We start from the raw sequence: 27,948 nt of genomic DNA, 5'->3' as shown, positions 1-27,948 counted from the left end.
ACAATGGAGATTGTAATAGACGTGATTGACATGAAAGAAGTATGAAAGATGAAGAGAACATAACAAAGAGGATGAAATTTGATATGGAGGGATTGTAGCCACAAGGATGCAGTGGACAAAGGACTTGCAGAGAGCATGATGATTGCAAGGATAGATATGATGGATGTGCCAATAGTGACAACAATGATCAATGTAGAGACAAAAAGGAGGAAGGATTGAGATGAGAGAAACCCTGGCTCTTCAAAAGGGTGTCAACCATACAAACGTGAGTTGTTCCATGTTTACTAAAGCCTCTTCTAATGAGCTTTCAATTCAAAATGTAGTCTCTTGAGACATGTTGATTACAGGATCTACCCAAAATTGTTGTGACAAGGACTTCAATACAAAATTACAACAAAGAAATTCACACGGTCGTGGCATGGACTCACATACACCCTGCACTATCTACTTTTTTGTTCAAAATTTTCTTAATACGAAAAGTTTTTGTATTTTTCTTTTTCTTTTATAGCTCCTTAAAGGCAAGATTTTGTCTAAAAAACTTCAAGAAGAGACATTACTCATAAGCTTAGTGCTTTGTCTTGATGGAGAGATTGCATGCATGTTTTACCAAAAATGAGGTTTTGATTTCACCAATGTGTCTTGCAAAATCTTCTATATGTACTTTGATTATTATTTTTGTCTAGAAATTTATTTTCAAGGATTTTACCCATCGTATTCTATTTAAACAATAAGTGGACTATGACTAGTGTTTAGAACCAAGCAAGACTATCTTGGATCTATATGAATGAGTGGCTCTTTGTAAAGCCATACCTCTTACGCTATGTAGTTGAAAGACTTTCTGCATGATGGGGTTATGGGTTTCCTTGTTTTAAAAAAAATATCATCTCTCACATAATGTGAGAATAGCTTTTACAACAAGGTGAAATTTCGCAAAGGCCTGCTTAGTGGGAGGGGAAGCTACAAGAAGTAATAAGAAAACTCAATGGATATAATTGTAGTGCACCTAAAAGGATCCACTTATTTTTCTATGTAGAAGTTGTATACCCAAGATGAATGGCACACAAATAAAACCAAAGTCTATTGGTTTGCTACCAAACCTGTGAAATGAAGTAGATCTATGTGTTCACCACAATTTAGATGTGTCAAAGACAGTAGAGGATCTTGAAGAAATCAAATTCCTTTAAATGGTGCTTTGGTTTTGAGTGTTGAATCAATAATAAATTTTTTCATTGTGCATAGAAAAGGCTATTCAATGGTCTAATAATGGCTGTATGATTTGAGTTGAAAGAAAGGGTCTAGATGATGCCAAGTGGCCAGCTCTGGGCTCAAGAACCCAAAGAAGAACATTAAGCTTACCAAGTAAAACTAGAGAGCTTTGTTAGCTGCATTATAGTGTATAGTGCATTGGAGATGGCAACACGAGATAGATTAGTACTTTTAGTTTTTTCTAGCATATTTATTGCTTGGGGGGGGGGGGGGAGAGAGAGAGAGAGTTTGCGCTTATCATCGTCAGTGTGCTATCCCTGGTACATTGTAATCTTCCAACCAACATGGGCCTAACTGCATACATGATTTCATTTGAAGGAAAAACTTTCTTTTTCTTCTGGTGAAAACATCGCAATGCTTCCTTGTCATAGCCATGTATAGAGAGATCTTTCCTTTGCATTGGTTAAAAGAACCAAGAGATTCCTTGCCACAGCCATGTTGGGCATATCTAACAATCAATGTGCTCCAAGAGACATCCCAGAAAGGATGCCCATCAAGAACTTACGTGCTTTTGGTGAGGGCATCACATTTTGCATACATATCGAGCAAAGCCTGACTAGCAATCTCATCATGAATATTCAACAAGAGTATACATCCGCAAGAAAAGAATGGATAGAGACAGAAAGAAAGAGAAAGTTTGTTACCATTCATCAAATCATGTTTCCCTGGTTTTAATTGGTAATGCCTCTAGTATGTTATGATTGCGACACCCCATTTTTCATCTATGTACCTCACAAAAGAAACATAAGAAGGGTTATAATTGTAGAAATTGATCATATGGATCATTTGAAATATGTTAACTTTTAGATGTTGTTCCCTTTTTATGTTTGGAAAAAAAGAAATAAAAACATGCAAGTCTCCTTGCATGGGGGAGTTTGCACAGTCCTCCCCAATTTTTATAATACAAGGGAGTGTGCCATTCCCACGGCAGCATGCAACTTTCATACATTTATTTCACATCGTTCTCAGTGATCACTGAGAGTAAAATATGGTAGGTCTTACTCACCGCACACTCAAATATCTCGTGTTTGTAAATGTACAAGAGTTGTGCCCAGGCTTCTTTATGCATTGACTGCAATGACTTAGAAGCTCTGAAATTTAACTAGGATGCAAGAAACTTTTTTCTAACTTTTAACACTTTACATTTAAAATGAAAATGAGAACAATTTGTTAGTATTTGCACCAATCCAAGTATAGTACTATTTCACATCAAAGCTTTGTCGTTTTTCATAACAATTGAAATGCCAATAGTAGAACTCTGACTCTTTATTAGAGCTTTCTTGCAATGAGTTAGATATATACTAGAATCAACGTACATAATTAGCAATCTTAACGTGAATTTTCCCTTTCTGGCTTTTAGTCTAGCACTACTCATTTGCAATGGCCATGGAGAATCTATGGGATATTGAGTAGCCATTTGGGATGAATTCTCTGTGTCTGGCTTTGAGTCTAGCACTAATCATTTTTGCAGTGGCCATGGAGAAGCTATGGGATACTAAGTGGCCATTTGGGATGCATGAGGTCCATCATTTTCAACTTTGCAAATGACATGTTCACCATGGGATCAATTGAAAAAACTAGCCAATGATCTGTCTTGGCATACATGTTGAGCAAGGCAATGCCAAACACGATGTTTTTTTTCAACACCCCTTGTCTAACAATATCATTGTTTCCCATTTGGGAGTCCTACGGAGTGCTACATGCCTTCAAGGTGCAAGCATAGGTGATTAAATCTGGAGAAATGCCCTTACTTTGCATCAATTGAAAACAGCCCAGAGCTTCTTGCCTTGCTCTTGTTGGGAATATCCCGCAATCAATGCATTATAAGAGACGACGTTCCGGACAAAAAATTCGCCAAGCACTTTGTTGAGAATTCTAAAGTTAACCACATTTGGCATATATGTCAACCAAGGCATTTCCAAGCATGAATTAGTTTGTTCCAAAAGATGAAATTCGAGACAAAAAGGTTCTCAAATACATTTTGTGCTTTCTAAAACACACAACATTTTGCATACATGTCGATCAAGGTAGTGCCTCCTTCGCTCGTCTTACCAGGTGGATCGCCTGTTGTGGGCTGTTTTGACAAAGTTGCATGATCTCATCAGAACCAATGCTTGTCTCCTCTTTGTTTTTGGTGACTCCTCAATAAGAAGCAAGTTGATTGTTGGAGGGTGTTGTCCTCTTATGTAAAGGGTTGTGAGATGTATGTTTCGAGCTAGAGAGCTCCCCTGATTAAGCATCTTTTCGTATTCTGAGCCAAAGTCGGCTCCTTGAGTTGAGGCTTGATGATCCTTCATCATTCTTCCTACCAAGTGGATTCTACTCAAGAACTCTTTATTTAGTAGCCTTGTGCTATTCATGGTGTTTTTCTCATCCTATCAAGTGGAGTCTACCATGTGAAATCAATTCACAAACACATCATAAACAATCCCCCCGACAAGCTAGCGTCCCTACAATGAGAAAACCATTATATGTATATGTATGTATGTATATATGTATATATATATATATATACATATATATATATATATATATATATATATATATATACACACATATATATATATATATATAGAGAGAGAGAGAGAGAGAGAGAGAAGAGTGAGAGCTGCCTGCGATTAAAAAAGTGAGGCTTGTTCAAAATAACGATGCATAAATTTGAGAAGAACTCTAACTCACTTGATCATAGGCACCATCTTCTCCATGGGAAAACGTAAGTCGGAGCTTGAGCTTGGATCTGCATAAACCTGTAACAATGCTGCGAGGAAAATTGGAGGCCAAATGTCACAAAGCCAGTAGTAAGGATTGGGTTCTGACACATAACAAGACATAGACTAAGACTAAAGTTGGGAATAGGAAGAATATTTATGTGGTAGTGAATAGCTAGATTTGATTGAGTCTATATTAGGATGCTACAGAGCGTGAGAACCAGAGGAATTGGCAAGGCAAGTCTTAGACTTCTGGAGTAGAGAAGTGAGGATCCGTTTAGTCAAAACTTGTGATGGGCCAACGTGCCTTTTTCAAGCTCTGAGTTGAAGGTTTGTGACATGTATTGAGGTTGATTGTTGTTAGGAATGTGAGTCATTGTCAATGCTAGCTCCTCTTGTGGAGGATAATCCTATCGATTAGGCATGTTTTAGGGCGGAGTGGGCTGGCTGAACGTGAATTTATGCGAGGTATTATTGCTGCATGACAATGGGGGTCTCCAAATCGAGACGAGGATCCCTAAGGCATAGTTATTTGGGAAGGCTGATGAGCACAAGAGACTTGTGTGAGACCCAAGAAAGGGGACCCGAGTTTGGAATGAGGACACAATTCTCTTGGAACACACATCAGCCAAAATGCAAGTGCAAATTGAGCCAACAAGGCAGTTGGCTATGTTTAGTCAATATAAGGCCAAGCGGATGAAATTGGATCAACTTTCCTGGTTTTGTGAGCATGTTATAGGCCGATGTAAGTCATATCAGCGTGGAGAACAACTGAGGTTTGTGTTGATGCCGGCCGTGGATGGTCGATGGGTACCCCCTCAATAAAGAGGAGGTACCCATCGACAAAGAGGGTTGGAGGATGAAAGGATATGTGAGATAAGTTGGCTAATGGTTGTGTTTGACTCGAACCCTCCTAGCTTGGAGAGGTTCCAAGATATGATGTTGGGGTTGATGTGTTGCCTGTGTGGCATGAATGCAGGCTCCAATGAGCACTAGCCCATATTTCCATCAAGTGGATTTTCTGCAAGGGATTCTTTGCATGCACATAATTGCAACGGCCAGTTGGGTGCTAACCTCGAGCCAGTAGCAGGTGGAATTGTCAATGCACTTGACACCTAGTCGTTGTTGGGGCAATGGGATTGTTGAACATACGATTGAGAGGTAGCTCATGAGAAGTATTCTTGTTGTGATGGGTGCTATGGTATGTTCTACACATGTGTATGAAGTTGGTGGTGGTTAGGATGCAATTCACAAACAGATCATAAACAATCCTCCTACAGATATTGAGAAAACCATGATAGAGGGGGGGGGGGGGGGGAGAGAGGTTGCCAACCTTGCAACAAGTAGCTATGTTTAATGTGTTGCAACAAGCTGTTGCGATTAGATTGCGATGACCTGCTACAATTAAAAATGTGAGCACTACCTAAAATTAAAGAAGTGCAAGATATTAAAAATAATGATGCAACCATTACAAAATCCTACTCACATGGACGAACGTCCTACAAGATTTTTGAATGTGTCTATATGCTAACAAAGTAAAAAGATCAAGAGTTAGCTTGACCTATGTCCGTGAGGCCTACATCGCCTATATCTCACACGGGCGTCTCCAGATGGGATCGACGCAGGAGGTTGGCTGAGGGAGTTGGACTGTTTGATGTTGAGGTTGGCCTTGTCTACAAAGACTATCAAAAAAGGCTGAATCGCATTAAATGTAGCGCTTCCAAGCTCACAAAAAGGCTGTAGAGCCGTTGCAGATACTTGATTGTGCAGCACCATCTCAGTGGCTCACTCAACTCCCAAGTTTGCACGCCCATTCCCTAGGCGCTCTTCCTTGCCTCCCCCAAACTCATACTATCCAAACTCGATTTTTGAGCACTATGCTGCCATGGCGAGCTTGCCTTCGCCACCTCTCAGCCATCCCTTTTTTATTTAAGTTATTGTTGGATTCCATGGCCTCACCTCAGGTGTCTGGGCAAGGTTTTCATGCATGAGCATCGAGTGCAAGCTTTGAAATTCACTACTTTTTGATGCTTCTTAGCTCTAGCAAGCCGCCTTGCATAACGGGAGAGCATTATAGATTTAACAATACTAAGCTTTAACTACTCATTCCATACCTCTTTCCATATATTCTTCAATTATAGCTTTAACTAATCCCAATGAACAATCAACAGGGCGTTCTTTTAGGTGGAAACACATTAAAGAGAAGTGCTTCTCCATATCTTCCCAAAGACACAGCTTCAAGTGAAAGATCCAAACTTGGAGGCTTGTTTTGGGCAAAGCAACAAAATCAACGGAAGGCTTCAAGTGCGCAGTTAAATGGAGGTCGGTACTTTATCGTGCACATTTAGCATTAAGGGGTTTTAAAACGTTTTATGAATTTGTATGCGATTAGAGTGAAGTAGCATTGTGGAATGTAGTGTGATTTTGTAGCGATTAGAGTGAAGTAACATTGTGTAGTGTAGGGTGCATTAACACACGATAAAAGCAAGTGCATAATCGATTGCGTTTAAATTTTTTTGTCTTTAGAATAGAACTTTTTACATTGAAAAGACTAGAGAGCATGACAACTACACAGTGCAATATTGCTGCCAATCCAAAGATTGTCCCAATAAGAATAGGGCTTTTCAAAAAAGGATCGATATGATGCATCATTTAGAGAGTTGTGATCAAATTTTCATCACCATTCCAAAGCTACCTTGTGGTCAACCTAAGGATAGAGAGACGGCTCCAAAGCCCATATCTTGTAGGATAGTCCGGCAAAGCAAGATGCACTTCATTAACACAAAGTTCAAGATTAAGAATGCTAGAAACAAGCATCTACTATATGTAAAGAACAGGGCACGGTCATATGGGAACGTCGACAACATCGACCACATCAAAAGAAAACCAATGAAATGTATGGTGAATGGTTTGATTCATATGTGAAAGAAAAGATGGAGCAATGGGAGAATGGGATGCCACATTGTGTGCAGATGATTGAGCGACGTATCAAAATCATCTACAATAACGTGGTATGTAGCTACTAAATGCATTTTGTTTTTTTAATACATAGTATAACCCAATCATTGATTGAAGCGTAATTATAAAATCTTTTGACTATTCATCAACAATAGAGAAGTAAAAACAAAAACAAAAAAAGGAGATGGGGGAGCAAGCTAATGAGAGTGAAGAGAAGGCACAAGAGGATAATGTCCTCGAGCAAACCATGGGGAGCCCACTCCTGTAAGCCACTTACCTTATCCAACGCCAAATATCTACATTAAACTGTCCAATACCATGTATTAATACTTTTAGTGTTAATTATATTAATGTAGATGTCAATTGGAGTTGAGAATACGCAATCTCCCATGGCTCCGCGAAAGTCTTGTAGAAGATCAATTTCAAGCTCACTTTTTTTTATTGCTAGTACACAACAGGTAGGGCTTAATATTAGAGTAAGATTAAAAATTGATTTTCATTAGTTCTTTTACTTACGGTTCTAATTTTGTTACGTTCTCTATATGTTCCTCATAGCCAAAATTGTATGCTAAACCAAAAACTCCTATTGCACATATAGAGATAAACTCCCCTATGGGGAGTACTGGGACTAGAGATATCATTACCATTTCTCTGTTTTTTATTGGAAAAGCCCATCTACATCCTCTAAGGATTTCAAGTAGGAAAGGTGCCTCCACTCTCCTTGACCTTAAGCTTTGATTTTTTGTTGCATGCACAATTAGTGATTGGAATGATGTATTTTGGTAAGGGATTGTGGTCTTTATAGTGGCATGGCCTTCCATTTGAGATCAAAATGTTATGGCATATCAGTGCATTGTGATATAAACGTCATCAATGACATCGTATCCATTGAATGCAACAGTCAGTCAATGAATATGTTTGCCTTGTAAGTTTATAATTTTCTTAAATACTGGTTCTTTGATTGGTCGATTACTAAAAGTAATAAACCACATGTGGAGTGTAGATGGATGGAGCACAATTTTTCTAATGACATTATTGAGCATGGATTGTTGTGGTTTTCGTATATGCTCACAAACACAAGTCGACTTGTTGTGGATAATTTCTTTGGAAAGGTGGACTTTGCAGCCCAATTCTTTCCAATTATCAGCAGATATGAGAAAATTTGTCTCACCTAAGATCATTAGAGTTTTGATTAAAGTTTAATTAATAGTAGAATCTGTGTCAATGTAGATCACATTGGACTCTTATGGTATTTTATAATGGCCATATTCGTCTCTTGTCTGGGTTGCCATTTGGGCAAAGTTCACTCTTCTTTTTTGACTCACTGTCCATGTGCTCAATAATTGACTACTTGCCACACATAGGGTCAAAATTTAGTTGTTGAACAAAGGACGTAATTTTTTGGCAAACATTTTTCGACGAGCGTTTTTAGGATTCCGACGAGCAGATTTCAAAAAGATTCTCTCTCTTCTCAACTTTGTTCTCTATAGCTACCACCCAAGCTTCTTCTTCTCCATCGATCAATAATTGTGATCCTTGAGCAATAAAGATCTCTCTCTCCCTCTATCTCTTGCAAAGTTTCCTCTCTCTCTCTCTCTCTCTCTCTCTCTCACACACACACACACACACACACACACACACACACACACACACACAAGGACATGTATACTCCATTTTCTCTCTCTTCCCTCTCTACAAGCCCCTCCCTCTCTCTCTCTCTCTCTCTCTCTCTCTCTCTCTCTCTCTCTCTCTCTCTCTCTCCATATCTCTCCACCCGTAGTCCAAGTGGCATGGGCACATGGACTACCACTACCGGCCACCCATAGTCCACATGGCCCCAATATATATATATAATATATATATATATATATATATATATATATTTTTTGGGCCACGTGGACTACGGGTGGCCAGTAGTGGTAGTCCACATGGCCATGAAATTTTTTTATTTTTTATTTTTGGCCACGTGGACTATGGGTGGCCGGTAGTTGTAGTCCACGTGGCCATGCCACTTGGAGAGAGAGAGAGAGAGAGAGAGAGTCAAGGGAGAGAAAAAAGGAGCAAAAGCGATGGTGACAACAATGTGGGATTGAGATGTGTTTACCAAGGAAAAAAAATGAGAGAGAGAGAGAGAGAGAGAGAGGGAGAGAGGCCGAGTTTGACAAAGGATTGAGAGAGAGACAGGGGAGAGAGAGAGAGAGAGAACAAAGTTGAGAAAAGAACGGAGAAAGAATCTTTTTGGAATCTGCTCGTCAGATTCCAAAAAGACGCTCGCCAAAAAATGTCCCCCTTGTATGCATACCCATAATTATGAATAAGTACTTACGCAAAAAAAATGTAGTTTTCTTAGGAAATTCGCACATTTTGCCACCTGCTGCTCACATGAGGTCATTAAGGAGGATCTTTTGAATCCTCGACAATATTGTCACATTGACTCAATAGATGTTTGATGCTTACAAATCTCTGGTATTTTTGTAGGCTTATTCCTAATGTCATTGTTTCTTGGATGAGATCTTTCTTCGTTGGCGCTTTTTGTAATAGATGCTTTGATTGTGGCTATTACGTCATGATAGTTATGAAATTTCTCATCATGGGAGGCTTACAACATAAAAGGTCAAGGCAATGGGTATGTTTTTAAGATTTTTTTAATACATATTTTGTAGTTATTGTTTGTCTCATATGTTTAACTTGTCAATGCTAAAATGAGTTTTTTTCTATAGCTATCCAAAAAAATGTTCAAGCATGAGGATGTGGAGGAGACAACAAGACAAAGAAAAGCTTTCATAGTTGGACCCAGACGCTCTTGGGTGGTCCTTGGTTGGTCCTTAGGGTCTTGGAGTATGGCATGTCACCTTTTTTGTTGTTCCATATTGCACTCTTTGGCAATCATGATTTTTTGCATTGGCCAATTTTGTACCCGAGTTTACTTTTTTCCAGAGAGATGAAAAACCAAATATGATGTCATAATAAGAGACGTGGCAACAAAGATGTCATGGACAACATCATATAATTTAAATCACTCTCAATAATCTTTGAGAATTGAAAGGGATTGACAGTTGCAACCACCAATAAAATGGCAAATACAACTTCAAAAAAAAATTATTTGAATTGAAATGTGTTCTCTATACACAAGGACAATCCTCATAGTGGAGGCAAGGACCCAATCTTGTTACACCCATTATCAAGGCTCAATGTGTAGATGCGCTCTTCATTTTCGAAATCAGGATACTCACATGCCACTATTTGACAATAAAAGCTATTAGAGTCATCACAAACATGACCACTAACTTCTTCGACACCCCAAAAACAGAGTTCATCATCTCACTTGCCACCCTTATTCTTTCACACCATTATCTCTCCTTCAAAGATAAAGTGTGGCAGCAAATTAAAGGCACCGCAATGGGATCTAATTTTGCAGTAGTTTATGCTTGCCTCTTTCTCTGCCACCTAGAAAACCAATCCCTTCTTATCCTCAGCCCGAACCTAGCATATTATAAAAGATTCATAGATGATGCCTTCGGGGTCTGGACAGGTAGTCACAAATCACTTACCAAAGCCCTCACTTCTTACGCCTTCCCTTTACAAAAACATATAGTTATCTCACCCATCATCTCCTCCTTTGAAGCTACCATCCTAGATATCCACTTCTACAAGGGACATGCTTTCAACTTTCATGGTATCCTTGATTCCAATTGTTACCAAAAGCCTCTCAACTCATACCAATATATACCTTGGATCTCTTGGCACCCGCTCCACCAAAAAGTAGCCTTTATCAAAACAGAACTCAGACGCTATATCATCAGGGAAAGTAATCCCGACGGATTCGCTAGTTTGAGAAACCTCTTCTTCGTAAGACTCATTCGCAAAGGCTACCCAAGAAGCTTCCTTCTTAAGATATTTGGATTGATCACTTATAAGGAACGTACCTCTCTCTTAGCCAAAACCCCTTCTTTAAAAAATCCTCTCCCTAGCATCCTCAAACTCCCTTTTGCACCAGAAACTCGTAGACTGCATCCTACCCTTACAATAAGCAAACCTATCCATACAGCCTGCAATCTCTCTCCCACCCTTTCTCATCTTGACAAACCTATCCTATGTTGGACCAATGGTCATAACTTAGGCACTCTTCTAACCAAATCCAAAAACAAGGTTCAAACCAAGTTTTTTTTTTAAAAGGCACTCTTCTAACCAAATCCAAAAAAAGATTCAAACCAAGTTTTTTTTTAAAAATACTCTTTATTCCCTCCTTAACCACTACCGCTTATTTTGCACGTTGATTCTTAAAACCCCTCCTTCTTTTCCCGCCCATATAAACCTCACCGACGATGAACACCCCTCCTTATCCTAAAAAATCCCCATTCTTCTTTGGAACTTACATTCCAAATTTTTGTCCAGATGAATGGTACTCTTGTAACACCTTTTTTATGAATTGAAATACTCTCCCTTGCTCCTCAAGCCCTCAAGCCCCCCCCCCCCCCCCCCCCCCCCCCCGGTGTACACGTTACACCCGGTCTTGTACATTACACTCCCAGTCTTGGATTAGATACTCTTTTGAGACCCAACTCGTCTTTTCTTTGCAACACCACCCTTCGTGTTTTGCTTGATAAACCTCCTTACCCTCTATTTCCCCCTTATTTTCTATTTTAGTCCCCTTTAGGACTAAAACCCCCCCCTTATATTGCGTTCGACGCTCGCCACCCCCCCCCCCCCCCCCCCCCCCCCCCCCACCCCCCAAACCACCAATTTTCCCATATTATCAGGCCCCGCCTTCACTTAAACCGCTCCTCGGATAACAATCAATGGAGACTTTCCCATATTATCAGGCCCCGCCTTCACTTAAACTGCTCCTCAATTACAAATCAATGAAGACTTCCCTTATTTTTACGGGGACTCTACACCACACTATACACCACTAGTTTCCTTCAGTTAGTGGAACTATCTCCCTAACTAAAAAAGTACACTTCCTCCTTCCTTCTTCCCCCCCCCCCCCCCCCCCCCCCCCCTCTTTATATAAAGAACACCCTCTCCCCCATGTGTCCCCCCCCCCCCCCCCCCCCTTTTCTTTCTCTCCTTTCTCCTACCACTGATGAGCTCCTCAATGGAGCGAAACGCGTTTGGTACCCCACAGCCCACCCACACTGCACCTCCCCGTAGCCCACGCCCACCCCACCTCCCTTCCTTATTACTCATAAACAAAGTGCTTCGCACGCTGAAACATATTTATGAATGATTTAAGCTTTTTTTGAAAAATACAAGCGTTGCGCACTTATGCCTCATCCCAAAACTCTCTCCTTCGTTTCCTCTGAGCCCCATAATTGATTATTCTGCCTTTCACCCTTAATAAACGTTCGCACCGATCATCGAAACAATTACCTTCCCTTTATGTCGCTTTCGAATAACTCCCTCTCTACAACTTTCCGATCAACCTATATACCACCTTTCGTGTGGTTTGCCTTGAGTTTATTTCAACGCTAATACCCCTCCATTAACATAACTCTGCCCCGAGTACTCACGGTAGACCCTTACTTTGATAACCTTAAAGAGATCCTTTACTTCGCTTAGCACGGGTGAGTACATCTCGTTGATAATGGGAATCACCACCCTGCAGTCCCATTTTCTCCGTACCATGCTCTGGCACATGCTGTGACAAGCAACTAATGCCCCAAGTTCCTACTTACCTCTAATGAGTAGGCATGGTGGTAAGTCACCTGTCATAAACTCCACCTTCTCCTCGCTATCCTACCTTACGAGCCCTGTCACGAACACTCTTATAGTAATCTTGCTAAACACAGCTCTAAACACCCTACTACCTCACCTCCTACTCATTTCACGCCTTCTCCACTACACGTCTCTCTCCACAGCTTCATACTCCTAGCGGCTCTAGCTCTCCCTGCACAACCAGCTACACAACGAACTCCATCAACATCGACTGCATGGCAATAATAAGAGTTTCGCCAACCGGCTGCATAGCAATAATGCAAGTCGCGCCAGCCTTCTGGAGAAACTAAGCCCCTCAACCCCGTGCTCAACTCCACCCGCTTGCAATACAGTTTGCATGGCGACATCTCGGGTTGGCATAAACTTCTCCGCCTGCTGCAGCTACTGCATGGGTTAAGTCCCTCGACCGGGTTAAGTCCCTCGACCCCCTGCTATGCATTACACCCGTCTCTGCCGCAGTCAACCTAGCGCAACCAGAACCTGCAACACTCCAGAACTTGCAACACTCCTACAACCTGCAACACACTCAGCAAGGCTCGCGAGCTACATAAGGAGATACAGTCTCCCGACCTCCCTCCGGCAGGCCATGTCACGTCACCTATACACTCCGGCAAGCCACGTCACCTATACACTTGCCCAATCCTCGTCATCCTCGACAGCAACTCTCCTCCAGCTAAACCCCCGCTTTTAATTAAGGCTTTTTTAATTAAGGCTTTTTTAAGAGCTCCTTTAGCCCCCTACCCTCCAAGTATGGGAATCCTCCACTGGCAACTTAAGCCTCCTCCATCATTCCCTTCAACTTAACCCTTCAACACGCGCCTCAACTTAGAACCATCGACACCCCCGAAAATCCCATCATGGATGCAAACCACAACAATAGCACGGATACACACCTCAACAAGAAGGAGATCACACCAAACCTTGACGACCCCTCTATCCCGGTAAATGGCCCACCGGTCAACGACCCACCCAATAGCAACAATCATTTCATGGAGAGTACGCTAGCACTTGACCAGCTCACGCTCGACCCATACAAAGCTACGGATGATGAATTCGAGCAACTTTAGGAGGAATCCTTCGACTTCTCCCCCAACCCTCATCGAAGCGATCTTCGGGTAGAAGATTCACCCGTCCGTCTAGACCCAAACCCCGACATGGAGACCTGCCCACCATACTTCAACCCTCCAAAGAAGTCCCGTTCAAAGCTTCAAATCACCCTCTCCACCATCAAAACCACACCCTCTTCACCGAATACTTCAAATCCCTCCCCATACCAACCTTCATCACCCGAGGAGCGCCAAACCCTCCCCTTACCCAAACCCTCTCCTCTCTCTCTTTCTAAACCCAAGGAGTTCGATAATATCATTAATCTCTCCTTTCTTGAGTTTACCAAGCTACACAAAAAGCTAGCCAAAGCTTCTGCCTACACCACACACCTCATGGAACTACACAAGAACAATGCCAATCCCAATAGCCTTAACATGAAATCCCCTCGTTTGCAACTAGAGGACACCCAAGCTCAAGCCCTTCTCAACGCAAAATTCACCGCCCTCACAATCCAATATCAACTAGATTGCACCCTTGCCCTCATCCAAGCACAAAAATGCCTTGTTCAAAACCTCCAAAATATAGTTGATAACTACCACCTTGAAGTAGAAAGCCGCCTCACCGACCTCGTCAACAAGCTCTCCTCTATTACTTTACCCCTCTTAGCTGCAAGTGATTGGCTCCAATACCTAACCAAATGGAAAGATTCCTCCATTCAACTCTTCCTCTCTCAAATGCAATCCCTTATTGTAAACTCTCATTTGGCCTCCACCAAAGAGGAAGAAGCTTTAAAATCTAGAAAGCGCACCATCACCACAATGAAAGAGTCTATCACTCGCCTCCCTAAGGAGCAAACCATTAAGGAGCTCATAGAGCTAGAAGTTCGCAAGCATTCCAATCCCTCCCTCTCATCAAACCCTCTATCTCCTCACCCTTCGCCTCTAACACCCCTCTTACCAAGTCACCAAGAAACTGTGCCCCGGCCAAAACCCCCTTTTACCCCCCTAGAACCTCTCTCACATCTTCTCCCACCTTGCACACCCTCCCTCATCCCCCACCAAAACCTATATCAAAACCCCAAAGACCCATACTAGCTCAACTATCTTCATAAATCACGAACCACCCCACTCTCCTCCCCATGCCCCGCCCTCCAAAAAACCCTTCCTCTACTCCCCTCCCACCAAGCCTATCAAAAACCCAAAATACCCCCTCAATCGCATTCACAACCTCTTTACACCTAATATCCACTCTACCTACAACCCTAAAACAAAATCCAAGCCATTCCCCTACAACAAGCTAACCAAACCTCCCAACCACAATAATCGTCCTCAAGAAGACAACGAAGACGGCAACACCCACCACCACCACTACACCAATCGCAACGACAACAACATTAGCACCAATCGCGACGACGACATCAACCACAAGCGAGCCTATGACGACGACAACAACCACAAGCGTGCCTGCAATGATGCGGGAAAAGGAAAAGGGAGGAGGGACTAGGGCCCTCTTGTCCAACCTCTTGGTTACACTTGCTTTTTAGCAAGCCCCCCCTCCTCCCCTACATTTGGACAAACCCTCAACTCTCTACCCCTTCCACCTTGACACCTTCTACCCTTTCCATTTCCAATGAAACCCCCCCCCCATCCTTTTCAAGAAACTTCCCACGGATAGAGGAATGAAGAGACACAAATTTTGGCTTCCTCTCATAAATCCCCATGCCTTTAAGCTCACAATTTTTGGTAAGCTGCCTTCTTCTACCTTGGTTAACAACCTTTGTACTAACTTTGTGCATAATCTTACCTCCCTTCCCCTCTCTAACGATGAAAAGAAATGCTTAGACCTAGGACTTAAATACATCCCCCCTCCCCCCATCACAACTCATTATCAAAGCCCACAACTCCTTGGCAAGAAGTTTACAACTCAAAATGTTTTTCCAATCTTCTATATCCAACAAACCCCCCCCTTACAAAATCCCTAACCCTTCTTGGATACCTCCCTCCTTAGATCCTACACTAGAGGGAATCACATCCCTAAACCTCCAAAATCTTAAAGATACACTTGTACATTATAAATTTTCCCACTCAAAATTTCCCAAATTCGTCAAGCGTGCCCTTAAAACTCTTTCAATGGATGACACAATAGTCATCAAACCGGCAGATAAAAATATTGGCCTTACCATCCTATCACGGGAATGGTACGAACAAGAAGCCTATAGGCAACTCAATGATACATCCACATACACACCCCTCACCCCACCTTCACTAAACTACCTAGTCTCCTTACTCCACTCCATCACCCACAAATACACTCTTCTAACCCCAGTTGAAGCCACCTTTATCCTCACACCACTCCTTAAACCCTTCAAGCCCTGTCCTATCCAATTTCTCCCTAAGCTACACAAACCTATACTTGTGGCCCGCCCTATTTGCTCTTACCGTGGATACGTGTTTGAAAATGATTCCAAATGGCTACACTTCCAACTTTATCCTATCCTCCTTTCACAAAAGCAACACCTTAAAGACTCACTATCCCTTATCACCGATCTCCACTCCCAGACTTTCCCCCCCCCCATTGTCTCCTTTTCACCTTCGATGTAAACTCCCTTTACCCTAGCATACCTATGACTGAGGGACTCATAGCCCTCAGAAATACCATCACTAACTTCTTCGACACCCCAAAAATAGAGTTCATCATCTCACTTGCCACCCTTATTCTTTCACACCATTATCTCTCCTTCAAAGATAAAGTGTGGCAGCAAATTAAAGGCACCGCAATGGGATCTAATTTCGCAGTAGTTTATGCTTGCCTCTTTCTCTGCCACCTAGCAAACCAATCCCTTCTTATCCTCAACCCGAACCTAGCATATTATAAAAGATTCATAGATGATGCCTTCGGGGTCTGGACAGGTAGTCACAAATCACTTACCAAAGCCCTCGCTTCTTACGCCTTCCTTTACAAAAGCATATAGTTATCTCACCCATCATCTCCTCCTTTGAAGCTACCATCCTAGATATCCACTTCTACAAGGGACATGCTTTCAACTTTCATGGTATCCTTGATTCCAATTGTTACCAAAAGCCTCTCAACTCATACCAATATATACCTTGGATCTCTTGGCACCCGCTCCACCAAAAAGTAGCCTTTATCAAAACAGAACTCAGACGCTATATCATCAGGGAAAGTAATCCCGACGGATTCGCTAGTTTGAGAAACCCCTTCTTCCTAAGACTGATTCGCAGAGGCTACCCAAGAAGCTTCCTTCTTAAGATATTTAGATTGATCACTTATAAGGAACGTACCTCTCTCTTAGCCAAAACCCCTTCTTTAAAAAATCCTCTCCCTAGCATCCTCAAACTCCCTTTCGCACCAGAAACTCGTAGACTTCATCCTACCCTTACAATAAGCAAACCTATCCATACAGCCTGCAATCTCTCTCCCACCCTTTCTCATCTTGACAAACCTATCCTATGTTGGACCAATGGTCATAACTTAGGCACTCTTCTAACCAAATCCAAAAACAAGGTTCAAACCAAGTTTTTTTAAAAAGACACTCTTCTAACCAAATCCAAAAAAACATTCAAACCAAGTTTTTTTTTAAAAATACTCTTTATTCCCTCCCTAACCACTACCGGTTATTTTGCAGGTTGATTCTTAAAACCCCTGCTTCTTTTCCCACCCATATAAACCTCACCGACGATGAACACCCCTCCTTATCCTAAAAAATCCCCATTCTTCTTTGGAACTTACATTCCAAATTTTTGTCCAGTTGAATGGTACTCTTGTAACACCTTTTTTATGAATTGAAATACTCTCCCTTGCTCCTCAAGCCCTCAAGCCCCCCCCCCCCCCCCCCCCCCCCCCCCAATCCCTCGGTGTACACCTTACACCCGGTCTTGTACATTACACTCCCAGTCTTGGATTAGATACTCTTTTGAGACCCAACTCGTCTTTTCTTTGCAACACCACCCTTCGTGTTTTGCTTGATAAACCTCCTTACCCTCTATTTCTCCCTTATTTTCTATTTTAGTCCCCTTTAGGACTAAAACCCCCCCCTTATATTGCGTTCGACGCCCCCCCCCCCCCCCCCCCCCCCCCCCCCCCCCCCCCCCCCCCCCCAAACCACCAATTTTTCTATATTATCAGGCCCCGCCTTCACTTAGACCTCTCCTCGGATAACAATCAATGGAGACTTTTCCATATTATCAGGCCCCACCTTCACTTAAACTGCTCCTCAATTACAAATCAATGAAGACTTCCCTTATTCTTACGGGGACTCTACACCACACTATACACCACTAGTTTCCTTCAGTTAGTGGAACTATCTCCCTAACTGAAAAAGTACACTTCCTCCTTCCTTCTCCCCCCCCCCCCCCCCCTTTTCTTTCTCTCCTTTCTCCTACCACTGATGAGCTCCTCAATGGAGCGAAACGCGTTTGGTACCCCATAGCCCACCCACACAGCACCTCCCCGTAGCCCACGCCCACCCCCACACCTCCCTTCCTTATTACTCATAAACAAAGTGCTTCGCACGCTGAAACATATTTATGAATAATTTAAATCACTCTCAATAATCTTTGAGAATTGAAAGGGATTGAGAGTTGCAACCACCAATAAAATGGCAAATACAACTTCAAATAAAATTTATTTGAATTGAAATGTGTTCTCTATACACAAGGACGATCCTCATAGTGGAGGCAAGGACCCAATCTTGTTACATCCATTATCAAGGCTCAATGTGTAGATGCGCTCTTCATTTTCGAAATCAGGATACTCACATGCCACTATTTGACAATAAAAGCTATTAGAGTCATCACAAACATGAGCACCTTGTCCCACAATGCTCTTCTCAACACCATCAGAGAAATATTTTTTTGCTAAAGGCAATAATGCATGACATGTATGACAGAAAAATGTACTAGCAGGATCAACAATTAATGTTTTATTACAACAATGAAGGTGCCGAACTCGCACCCTTCCTTCATAACGCAGTCGATGTCGACCATGTTGATGCTTTCTCCTTAGTACACCTGTCTGATGAGGTGGCTTTGGGTGTTGATTAGTGGATAAGCTCACATGATTGGGTTGATCAAAATCTTCTTTAGCTCTTTCACGATGACCATGACCTAAACGAGTTTGGGTCACATGTTCTTGAATTTGACGCACACGACCACTAGTTGGCATTGCAATTTGAGATGGGGACACCAAGGATCTCAAGGCATCTCTTGCCATCTTCAATTGGTGCATGATTATTTCTTTCTCTTTGATACTCTTTGATGGTAGTCCTTCTTGTATGGCTAAAAGGGCTGCCTGGACTTCTTTGAAGGTAGTGAGCACCTCTTTCTCTTGCAGTTTTTCACCAACATCAATGTCGTTGGAGTCACCACACATCATCTCATGGGCATTGCCCACTATGGGGAAAATGGTATCCAAGTGGGGAATGTATTGCATGACTATTAGACGAATGCCTTATAAGATTTTACATTTTGAATCCCAATCTGGGCAATCACAATAGTTACTTTGTAAGCTCACGTAGTACCATAGATTTGGAGTAGCCATGCTCCGTATTTGAAATTGTAACAACATCCCATCCACAACTTGTAAGCTTGTTGGGTCCTCTTTGTACCTTTGCAAGAGCTTCTCCCCTTGTTTTAGCCGATGTGTGTGCCTTTTAGATTATCCACTTTGCCTAACCTCTTTGAATCGGCTATCACCAATACATATTTCATGCATATTAGGATAGTTTCCAAGTAACAAGCAAGAAAACTTTACAAAACCATACCTATTTCTTGCTTTTGTTTGAAGAATCTCAATAAGATTCCCCCATGCAATTGCCAGTCTTAGAGTCTCCCACAAGGACATGTAATAAATCTATAATTGATTTATTGATACATGCTTCCAAAAGGGTATATTTTATATACTGCCACAATCGCTCTACTAAATTTGTAGTCTCCACGTTTTCGTGGTTGAAACGCCTTCCAAAATTTGGCCATCGTTTTCTCCACATGCAAGAATCCCCACACCAATTATTTGTGATGTATGATAGGATGCATGTGTTTGAAGCAATAGTTGGTATCTTCCCATAAAGTCTTCTTCTGTTGCACTATGCATGAGATTTGACATCTCCATGTATACATCTCCGCGCATCTCCATGGGAACCTTCCAACAGGAGGAAGTATTATCACAAAAAAATCCCATTATTCACAAAACATGCTACAAGAAAAAGAAATACATGTGGGAGAAGATTTTCAACCCAAGCCTTCTTGGTGTGGAACCAACACATGGCAAAAAATTTGGGATTGATTCCCGTTTTGCCTCATGCATCCAACAATGTGGATCTTCCTCCACTACATTGAGTAAGGCTTCTAGTTCTTGTTGTGATTTGTGGGTAAAGATCGCTTCTTGACCCCGGAACATGTCCTTGATGGATTGGATTGACAATAATGCGAACACCATCATGTGTCTCTATGAACTCCACCTGTACCTTGAAAGTGCAGCCACACTTCTTTGATGTTCGTAGTCGCTTTATCAATCCACTCCGCTTGGGTGTTCCTCCTCTATGGCATATGTAGTCCACTTTGACTTAGGAAGGTGTATGCTTCTTTGACGATCGTGCAATCACTAGCTTGACCTTGTGCTCTATCATTATATGTGTGAGATGCTTGTCCACGTTATCTCTCTTTGTGTTGATTATGGACATTGCTGGCTTATTGAGATCAAAATCATTGCATCGAGTAGTTGATATGTGAGGATTCTTTTTAATAATGCATCCACATGAGTTTACAAAGGCCTTGATGTAAGCTATAGGTATTCCATGGTGATGGATATCAACAAACCATTTTACTTTGAGAGCTTCGAGCGTTGAAGTGACTGCTCTGTGTTGTTCTCCACATTCATTGCAATGAGCATGTCTAACAATGCTTTCACAATCCTCAATGCAAGCAATTCGTAGCTTGGGTTCCACTTGCAAGCAAACCATCTTCAACATGTAGCAAACAAAGGCTCTCTTGTATTCTTCACACTTCTTAAGATCTAGCATTCCCCTAGTGTAGTATTTCTTCAAAGTATCCAAGGGTATGGAGATTCCTTTATGTAGATCCATTATCATTAAGTTGTAAGTTCATCTATCAAAAGAGAAACATGTTGGTGACAAATATTGGAGAGGATCAACGATAACCACATCTATTGGTTCAATATCTGAAGTATTGTATGACCCATCCTCGATTGTGCTATCATCGAAGTGGTTTTCAAGGTCATCACTTGTGATGAAAAGCCAACCATGGTAAGTAGGAGTACCAAATATGCTTACTACATAGGGAAAAGTGTGAGTAGTAGAGTAGTGGAGATTATGGAAGCAACAATGCTTGAAAAATGAGAGGAGTGTTGTGTGTGTGCAAGCTTGAAGGAGATAAAGCAATGGCATGTGCTTGGAAATAGTACTTCACTTTCACAAGCCCCCTTTTCGAATTCTGCGAAAAAGTAAACTCGGTTTACTAAAATACTCGAGTTTACAAACTGACAAAAATATGCTTCGATTATATCACTATCATCATAATAATAAAAAGGTAAAATCATGAAAGTTAGAGAAAATCTTTATAATTCTCCACCATTAAAGCACATTACATGTTTCATATCCAAATTTAAACGTAATCCGAAATCTTCTCTGTGGTCCCCACCGAAAGTAAACTTTGGATACACTATTGTACCTGAGTGTACTTTTTTTACGGTGGTAAAATCAACGGACCTCTTATCTAGATGTGACTCTTAGCCCATTTCCACCCTTGATCCCATCTCGCATGCCCGTGTTAGATATAGCTGAGGGGTTAATGACCACATCAAAGGCAGCGCCTATGCAGAGGCTGCAAGAACCATGGCCGCACGTCCGCAGCCCCCTAGTGTTTTGAACTAGCTTTGCTCAGCAGCAAACGAATTTCATGGAAACAGCGGAGTACACCAGCACATGGCTGCTACAATTCCTCAGCTACGGAGTTGTGTCGAAGTGGAAGAGGACTTTTGTAGCTGCAAGGACTTGTTATGGAAAGACAACCGCAATAGCAAGCCAAGTCCAAGGCACGCCCCCATCAATCATGATATCACTGTTTTAGATAGCTGGTGTCATGCCTCTCATGATCATGGAAGCGTCAGACATCGCGAATCACCAGGGCAGGCATCTCATGGTACTCTTTCAGCTGCCCAAATCAATTCTTGCATTGCCTCCCTGAAGGCTTGTACCCGGAATAAAGATCTTGTCAAAGGCATTGGCATACATCATGATCTCGCTCAAAAGGGTTTGCTTGAAGAGTGCTCAGATTCTTTAGTGACTTTGTATGCAAATTGTGGTGAGCTTGGCACAGCAAAAGCGTTACTTGACATGCATAGTTGTAAAGATGTAGTTGCTTGGACTGCATTAATAGCAGGCTATGCTCGTGAAGGACAAGGTTACAACGCGTTAGATTGCTTTGAGCAAATGCAGTGTCTGGGCATCCTGCCAAATTCAGTGACTTATGTATGCACCTTAAAAGCTTGTGCTACAATCAAGGCTATTGACAAGGGGAAACAAATTCATGATGAGATTGTGCAGCAGGGGTTATTGCGGAATGATATTGTGTTGGGTGGTGCACTTTTGGGCATGTATGCCAAGTGTGGAGCCATTTCAAAAGCACGGCGGGTTCTCGAGGAACTCCCATTTCGGAATGCTGTTTGCTGGAGTGCGTTGATTGTGGGGTATGTACAAGAAGGCCAAGCTGAGCGAGCACTAGAGTGTTTTGAACAAATGCAACAAGAGGGGATCCTTCCAGATGCAGTAACTTATATATGTGCCTTGAATGCTTGTGCCATGATGAGAGCTGCTGAGAGAGGAAGACGAATCCATAAGGAGATTGTGATGCAGGGGCTTTTGCAGAACAACATTGTTCTGGGCGGGGCACTCGTGGACATGTATGCTAAATGCGGAGCTGTCTCAGAAGCACAGCACGCGTTACAAAAGCTCCCTTGGCGAAATGTGATCTCTTGGAATGCATTGATTGCAGGATACGTACAAAAAGGTGAAGCTGAGCAAGCACTGAATTGCCTTGAACAGATGCAGCGTGAGGGCATCTGTCCAAATGCAGTGACATATGCCTCTGCATTAAGAGCTTGCGCCATAATGAGAACTGCTGACAGGGGAAAAGAAATCCATGACGAGATTGCAAGGCAGGGACTGTTGCAGAACAATGTTGTGCTAGGTAATGTGCTAGTGGACATGTATGCAAAGTGCAGCGATCTCTCAGAGGCACAACGGGTATTTGACGAGCTTCCTTCTCGGGATGTTGTATCTTGGAATACACTGATTGCAGGGTATGCACAAGAAGGGGCAGCTCAGCGAGCACTAAACTGCTTTGAAGAGATGCAGAGCGAGGGCATGCGTCCAAATGCAGCAACATGTGCTAGTGTGCTTAACGTGCACAATCACCAAGGTTTAGTGGAAGAGGGCCAAGCACTTTTTCTAAATATGAGTGTCACATATGGTGTGAAGCCAAGTCTAGAGTGTTACACCTGCATGATCGACCTTTTGGGGCGGGCAGGGCATCTAGACAAGGCTGTAAAGCTCATCCAGGAGATGCCATCTTCTGATCGAATGGCTATTTGGCACACCTTGTTGGGACTTTGTCAGAACTGGGCAGATGTCAAAGTGGGCGAATGGGCCTTTGAGCAGGCATTAAAATTGGATAATAGGGATGGGTCAGCTTATGTATTCATGGGAAACATTTATGCAGCAGCTGGCATGGAAGAGAAGGCAAAGAACATTGAAGCCATGAGGATTAGGAACAAGGCATGGGAAAAGCCAAGGCATAGCTGGCAGATTGGTTCCCTTTAAATTTACTGTTGAGGACATGAAGCATGTTCAAAACATTTCACTTGATGCCAAGATAGAAGATATTTCGAATGACATATCACAGCAAGGGTTCTGAAAGTTACATGTTTGCAGGGAATGCAGAGTCCTCGTTAGTTCTGAACAATGATAATGCTCTGCGTGGGCAGCGCTCAAAGAGGAAAAGCATCATGCACTGGAGTCGCAGATATCTTTGATACAGGAAATGGACATGGGAGATTTTGGACGACAGTAGGATCTTGGAAGGGATGCAGTTGGGAAGAAGGTTGAACGTTGAAGTCTTTCAAAAGACGGATCATGTTGAGCTCTAATTGCAAGTGATTTGTTATCTAGGCTTTGACTTGATGGTTTTCTTGCTAAATAACTTTGGACTTACAGGCGCAAGGGAAGCTGGGTTATGGAAACATGAGCCTTGCAATCGCATGTATTCACTGCCTGGTTTGATGTCAGCAAGTCAGATACCACAGAGTTTGGGAAGAGAAGGGTCTGAATTCTTTCCCACTCTAGCAAGCATGGAAGATTGTGACAATATCCACTATATAATTCTAGTTTTGACAGCTTCTTATTCTGGAGCAGGTGGTCTTTGGAAGAGAGGGGTAATTGACCTGGCCCAAGGGGGTGAGGCCTTAGTGATGCCTCCCCTTTTTACTTTATGAAAAAGGGGAGGTTGATTTTTTATCAAAGTTTTTGATTGGTTGGAAGAGATAGAAGATACTCATTGCAAAGACGAGCAATATATTCCCATCGCCTCTAAATCATGGGAAAAGGACATTCATGAGTCATATTCACAATGGGTATTCAAAAGCCACTTGTGATAATGAGTGTTTGGCTACCAAATTCAAGAACCTGAAATTTTGCATTGAAGTGAGGAGGTCTGTGATGGACCCGTCTCTCCTTTCCCTTTCTCTAATTGCCCAAGTCTTCTGCCTGAATCCCTGTATTCCACTCCCTTCAAGTTCACATTTAAGGAGTATGCAACTTTTGCTATATTGTTAACTGTTGATATTGTCACAGACTGCTGACGTGTCAAGTCACTGAAGAACTTGCAGATCCCGGCTGAGGGGCCTAAACCCTAGAAGCAGCAGAATAAATAGAAAAGAAGAAGAAGAAGCAAGAGAAGTAGTAGTAGCAGAAGATGTTTTACCAACTTGGCAAAGTCTTGACGAGTGGCCCATTTTTAAAGAAGAGTTTCCTCCAACTTATGGCACCCTAGGAACCTAAAGCATAAAATAAAGGCAAAATTCTTGATGATGTGGCAACTGTACGGATGGCCACGTCTTACGTTGATGACGTGGGAGTTGTTCGGACTTTCGCGAATTAAGTTGTGTTGCTTTTGAGACCAAATGATTTTGAGTGTGTAGCTTTCCATGTAAATTGTTTTTCATAGGCCAAGGGCCTTTAATTATGTTCAGAGGGTTCAGTCTCTGACACTCTTCCAGGTGAAGGTGCAGAACGCGAGAACCGGCATTCCACTGAGTTCAAGCAATATAAAGAAATATCGAAAGGGGCGCCAAGATTTGGGGACAATGCTCTCTTGGGGTGGAACTTTGTCACTCCTCATCTCGTGTCATGCATCTCTTTTAGTTTAGTTGTTATTTGAAGTGCTTAAAGTTGTTCAGTCTATTCTTTTTTCGTAGGCACGTGGTGCCCGTCTCCATGACAGTGGTACGAGAGCTTCAGGCATGTGCTTTTCTCAAAACATATCAATCCTACCTAAGAGCAAACACAGCAAGTACATGGAAGTTTATCAAAGAACCTTCATGTCCCGACCCCGAACTTATTAGCCACACCCACCCTTACTTCATCATGCATCAACCCTTACTTCATCGTGCATCAGGTGCGGTCCCGTCTTCATCGTTCTGTTTTACATGGCTTAGAAGAGAAGGATGATAAGGATTTTTTGAAGCTGCTATTTTTTTCTCAGAGACAGTGCCATGCAATGTGGATGTCTGTAGCTACTAAGCCGTACACTCGAAGGACTTGGCAAGCTTTCAAAAAAGAAATTTGCCCGAAGTTATATGCCTTCGGACATGTGCAACTTCTGGCAGAGTGGGGCATCCTGAAATGCTTGCCGTAGAAACCCTAGCAGATTATAACTTGAAATTTCTTGACATCTCGCAGTAGGTGTCTCTTCTCGAGCTGATAACCTTGGAGGTTTAGTGTGGTTGCTATATCTTGGGGCTATCATCACCGTCACACGAACAATCTGTCGAGGCTTGTTTCGACTATTCAAGAGCTTATGGACCATGCTGCGGTCAGTTACAACCTTGGTGCAGGTTTCAGGATGGAAAGCCAGTCGTCTTTTTGAGCTCAACTTTTTGAGCTCAACTGATGTCAAGATAGCTTTTTAAGTTTGAACATTGTTTGAGCACGTTGCTCGGGCTCTCGCCCTTGGACACTCGAGTGCATCCTCCTCGTGGGATGGGTCACCCGAGGAGGAGGTTCTTAGCTGGGTGCTACAAGTTCTCTCCGTCGTTCCCAGCACATGGTGCATCAATTAGGTGACCATGGTGATGCCTACGCGTGGCTCTTGCCCAATGGTACGTGGCCCTTGCCCGACCATGTAACATGGCTAATATTTGGAAGGGATAAGCACCTCCCTCTGGTGTGTCGAAAACAAAAAAATAAATAAATGCTGTTGCTAATTCGTGCAGTCATCCAGCTAATAAAATGCACTTGAATTTCTATTGAGGAGCACTTCCTTCAGTGAAGATCTTCGAATGTGGCATGCCTTTTCTGCGTCAGCAACATAGCATTTGGTCTACCATCGCCGCCAAAGAACATACAGAATTATTGGAACACACATCTGAAGAAAAGGCTTCAGAACATGGGCCTAGATCCTGCAACCCTCCAGCCCAAGGCTGATTTTGAGAGTCCCATTTCTGACACAAGCAGGCTTCCCAACAGTAGCCATGGCAGCTCATGAACTTGCTACATGGCTCAATGGGAGAGAGCGCGTCTTGAAGCTGAAGCACGCTTTCGCCAGAGAGTCAGCTCTCAGAGCTTAAGGCCTCTGCCTCTTCATCACACCAGTCAAAGCCTGGTGATAAGGTATCTTCTAACCAGAGTTTAATGGATACCATGTTGTTGAAGCAAGACTTGGGTGCATTCATCTCGTCTTTGTCGCCTCAAAAGTGATAGTGCACTGTGCTCTCACAAATTGGCTAAGAGTAATGTGTCCAAAAGCTTGACTTCAATGGAGCTCTTAAATTCCTTCCAAAATTGGGAGAACTCATTGCAAGGACAGGCAGGTTTGATGTGGCCCAATTCATGGAGGTTATCAAGTAGAAGCGCAAGTGCGGGCAGACCGGGCCAGATAGCAAGTGTCTCAAAAAAAAAAAGGGCCACCCTCTCATTTTGGCAGGAGACAGCAATGTCTGTCTTCATGATACACCTCATCCACACAAATACTTCAAGAGGAGAGAACCTCTTCAATACACATAGAGTGAGTGTAACAATTTTTCTCTTCCCTTTGCCACCTCCGGGGATCCCTCATCTTCTTTCTCAATGTCGCCTACACGTTCATCAGCTTCACCCTCATCCTTACTTTCCTCCTTCGCATCATCTGATGATTCAATATCTTCTTTTTTTACTCTCTCAACAGATACCTTGATGTAACAAAAACATTAAATCAAGGGCTTTGCCGCCACATATATAGAAGCTTGTAGAAAGTGCACAAGGTAACCAATAAAGCAGCCACTTAGATTCTTAATGTGATATTTTCACCATGGTCAATAACTTCCTAGCAGCTCTTCATGATGATTTAGGTCATTATAGCTTCTCTTATGATGTTTGCACATGTGAGTGCTAATGTTTTGATCTACATATTTGGTACTGTCATATTCATTGTTGGGGTCAATCTTTGCTACATATTGGCACTAGATCTTACCAACGCTCCTACGCTTATGCACCCTTGGGTGCGTCTTGCGACTGAGAAAAGTGAAGTTCATATCATACTATTCTTCTTGATTATTGATCTTTGGGAAAATTACCAAAATACCCCTCTAATTTGTGGAAATTCCCAAAATACCCTTTAATCTATTTTGGTTGGATTCTTCAAGATTTTCTAATCTTTATTCTTTTTTGAGAATTGAGATCGGTTTTTGAGTGCTTAGCACGTAATTTGTCACAAGTTACCTCACAAAAAGGGCAATTATGTTCAAAAATAATGAAGCAATTCGTCTCTGGAGCCTACATAACCAACTCAAAGTCTAGTTTTAGCATCTTGTAATGATAGACAATCAATCTTCTTATGGAAAGCTACAAACTTTTTTATTTTTGGAGAAATTTAATCTCAAAACTAGGGGTAATTTTGGAATTTTGGAAAATTTGAAGGGCATTTTGGGGATTTAAGACAATATCGGAGGTAATTTTCGAAAT

At 42.3% G+C, this 27,948-nt stretch overlaps 2 protein-coding genes and 1 pseudogene across 2 annotated transcripts; all 3 read left to right on the top strand.

Moving 5' to 3' along the window:
* The first annotated feature begins 6,994 nt into the window (after positions 1-6,994).
* LOC147452006 (uncharacterized) lies at positions 6,995-9,985 on the top strand (annotated as a pseudogene).
* An 11,483-nt stretch (positions 9,986-21,468) lies between these two features.
* Positions 21,469-24,889, top strand: LOC147452005 (pentatricopeptide repeat-containing protein At1g11290, chloroplastic-like). The gene has a single exon (XM_086517843.1). The coding sequence runs from the start codon at positions 21,658-21,660 to the stop codon at positions 23,551-23,553; it is 1,896 nt and encodes a 631-aa protein (XP_086373969.1). The 5' UTR covers positions 21,469-21,657; the 3' UTR covers positions 23,554-24,889.
* LOC147452004 (uncharacterized) lies at positions 23,695-27,187 on the top strand. Its single transcript, XM_086519195.1, has 5 exons — positions 23,695-23,833; positions 23,947-24,052; positions 26,281-26,474; positions 26,555-26,619; positions 26,666-27,187. Exons 1-5 carry the CDS (start codon positions 23,695-23,697, stop codon positions 27,179-27,181), a joined length of 1,020 nt encoding a protein of 339 aa, XP_086375321.1. The 3' UTR covers positions 27,182-27,187.
* The last annotated feature ends 761 nt before the right edge of the window (positions 27,188-27,948 follow it).

This window comes from Adiantum capillus-veneris, chromosome 8 (assembly GCF_014529385.1).
Source record: "Adiantum capillus-veneris isolate H3 chromosome 8, ASM1452938v2, whole genome shotgun sequence".
Lineage (NCBI taxonomy): Eukaryota > Viridiplantae > Streptophyta > Polypodiopsida > Polypodiales > Pteridaceae > Adiantum > Adiantum capillus-veneris.
Note: the sequence above shows the minus strand (reverse complement) of the source record. Positions and strands in the feature narration are given on the sequence as shown.

Coding starts and splice junctions, on each gene's coding strand:
- LOC147452005 (XM_086517843.1), top strand. CDS start 21,658: ATGGCTGCTACAATTCCTCAGCTACGGAGTTGTGTCGAAGTGGAAGAG.
- LOC147452004 (XM_086519195.1), top strand. CDS start 23,695: ATGATAATGCTCTGCGTGGGCAGCGCTCAAAGAGGAAAAGCATCATGC. Junction 23,834..23,946: donor GGGATGCAGTTGGGAAGAAG/GTTGAACGTTGA, acceptor TTGGACTTACAG/GCGCAAGGGAAGCTGGGTTA. Junction 26,475..26,554: donor CACAAGCAGGCTTCCCAACA/GTAGCCATGGCA, acceptor CGCTTTCGCCAG/AGAGTCAGCTCTCAGAGCTT.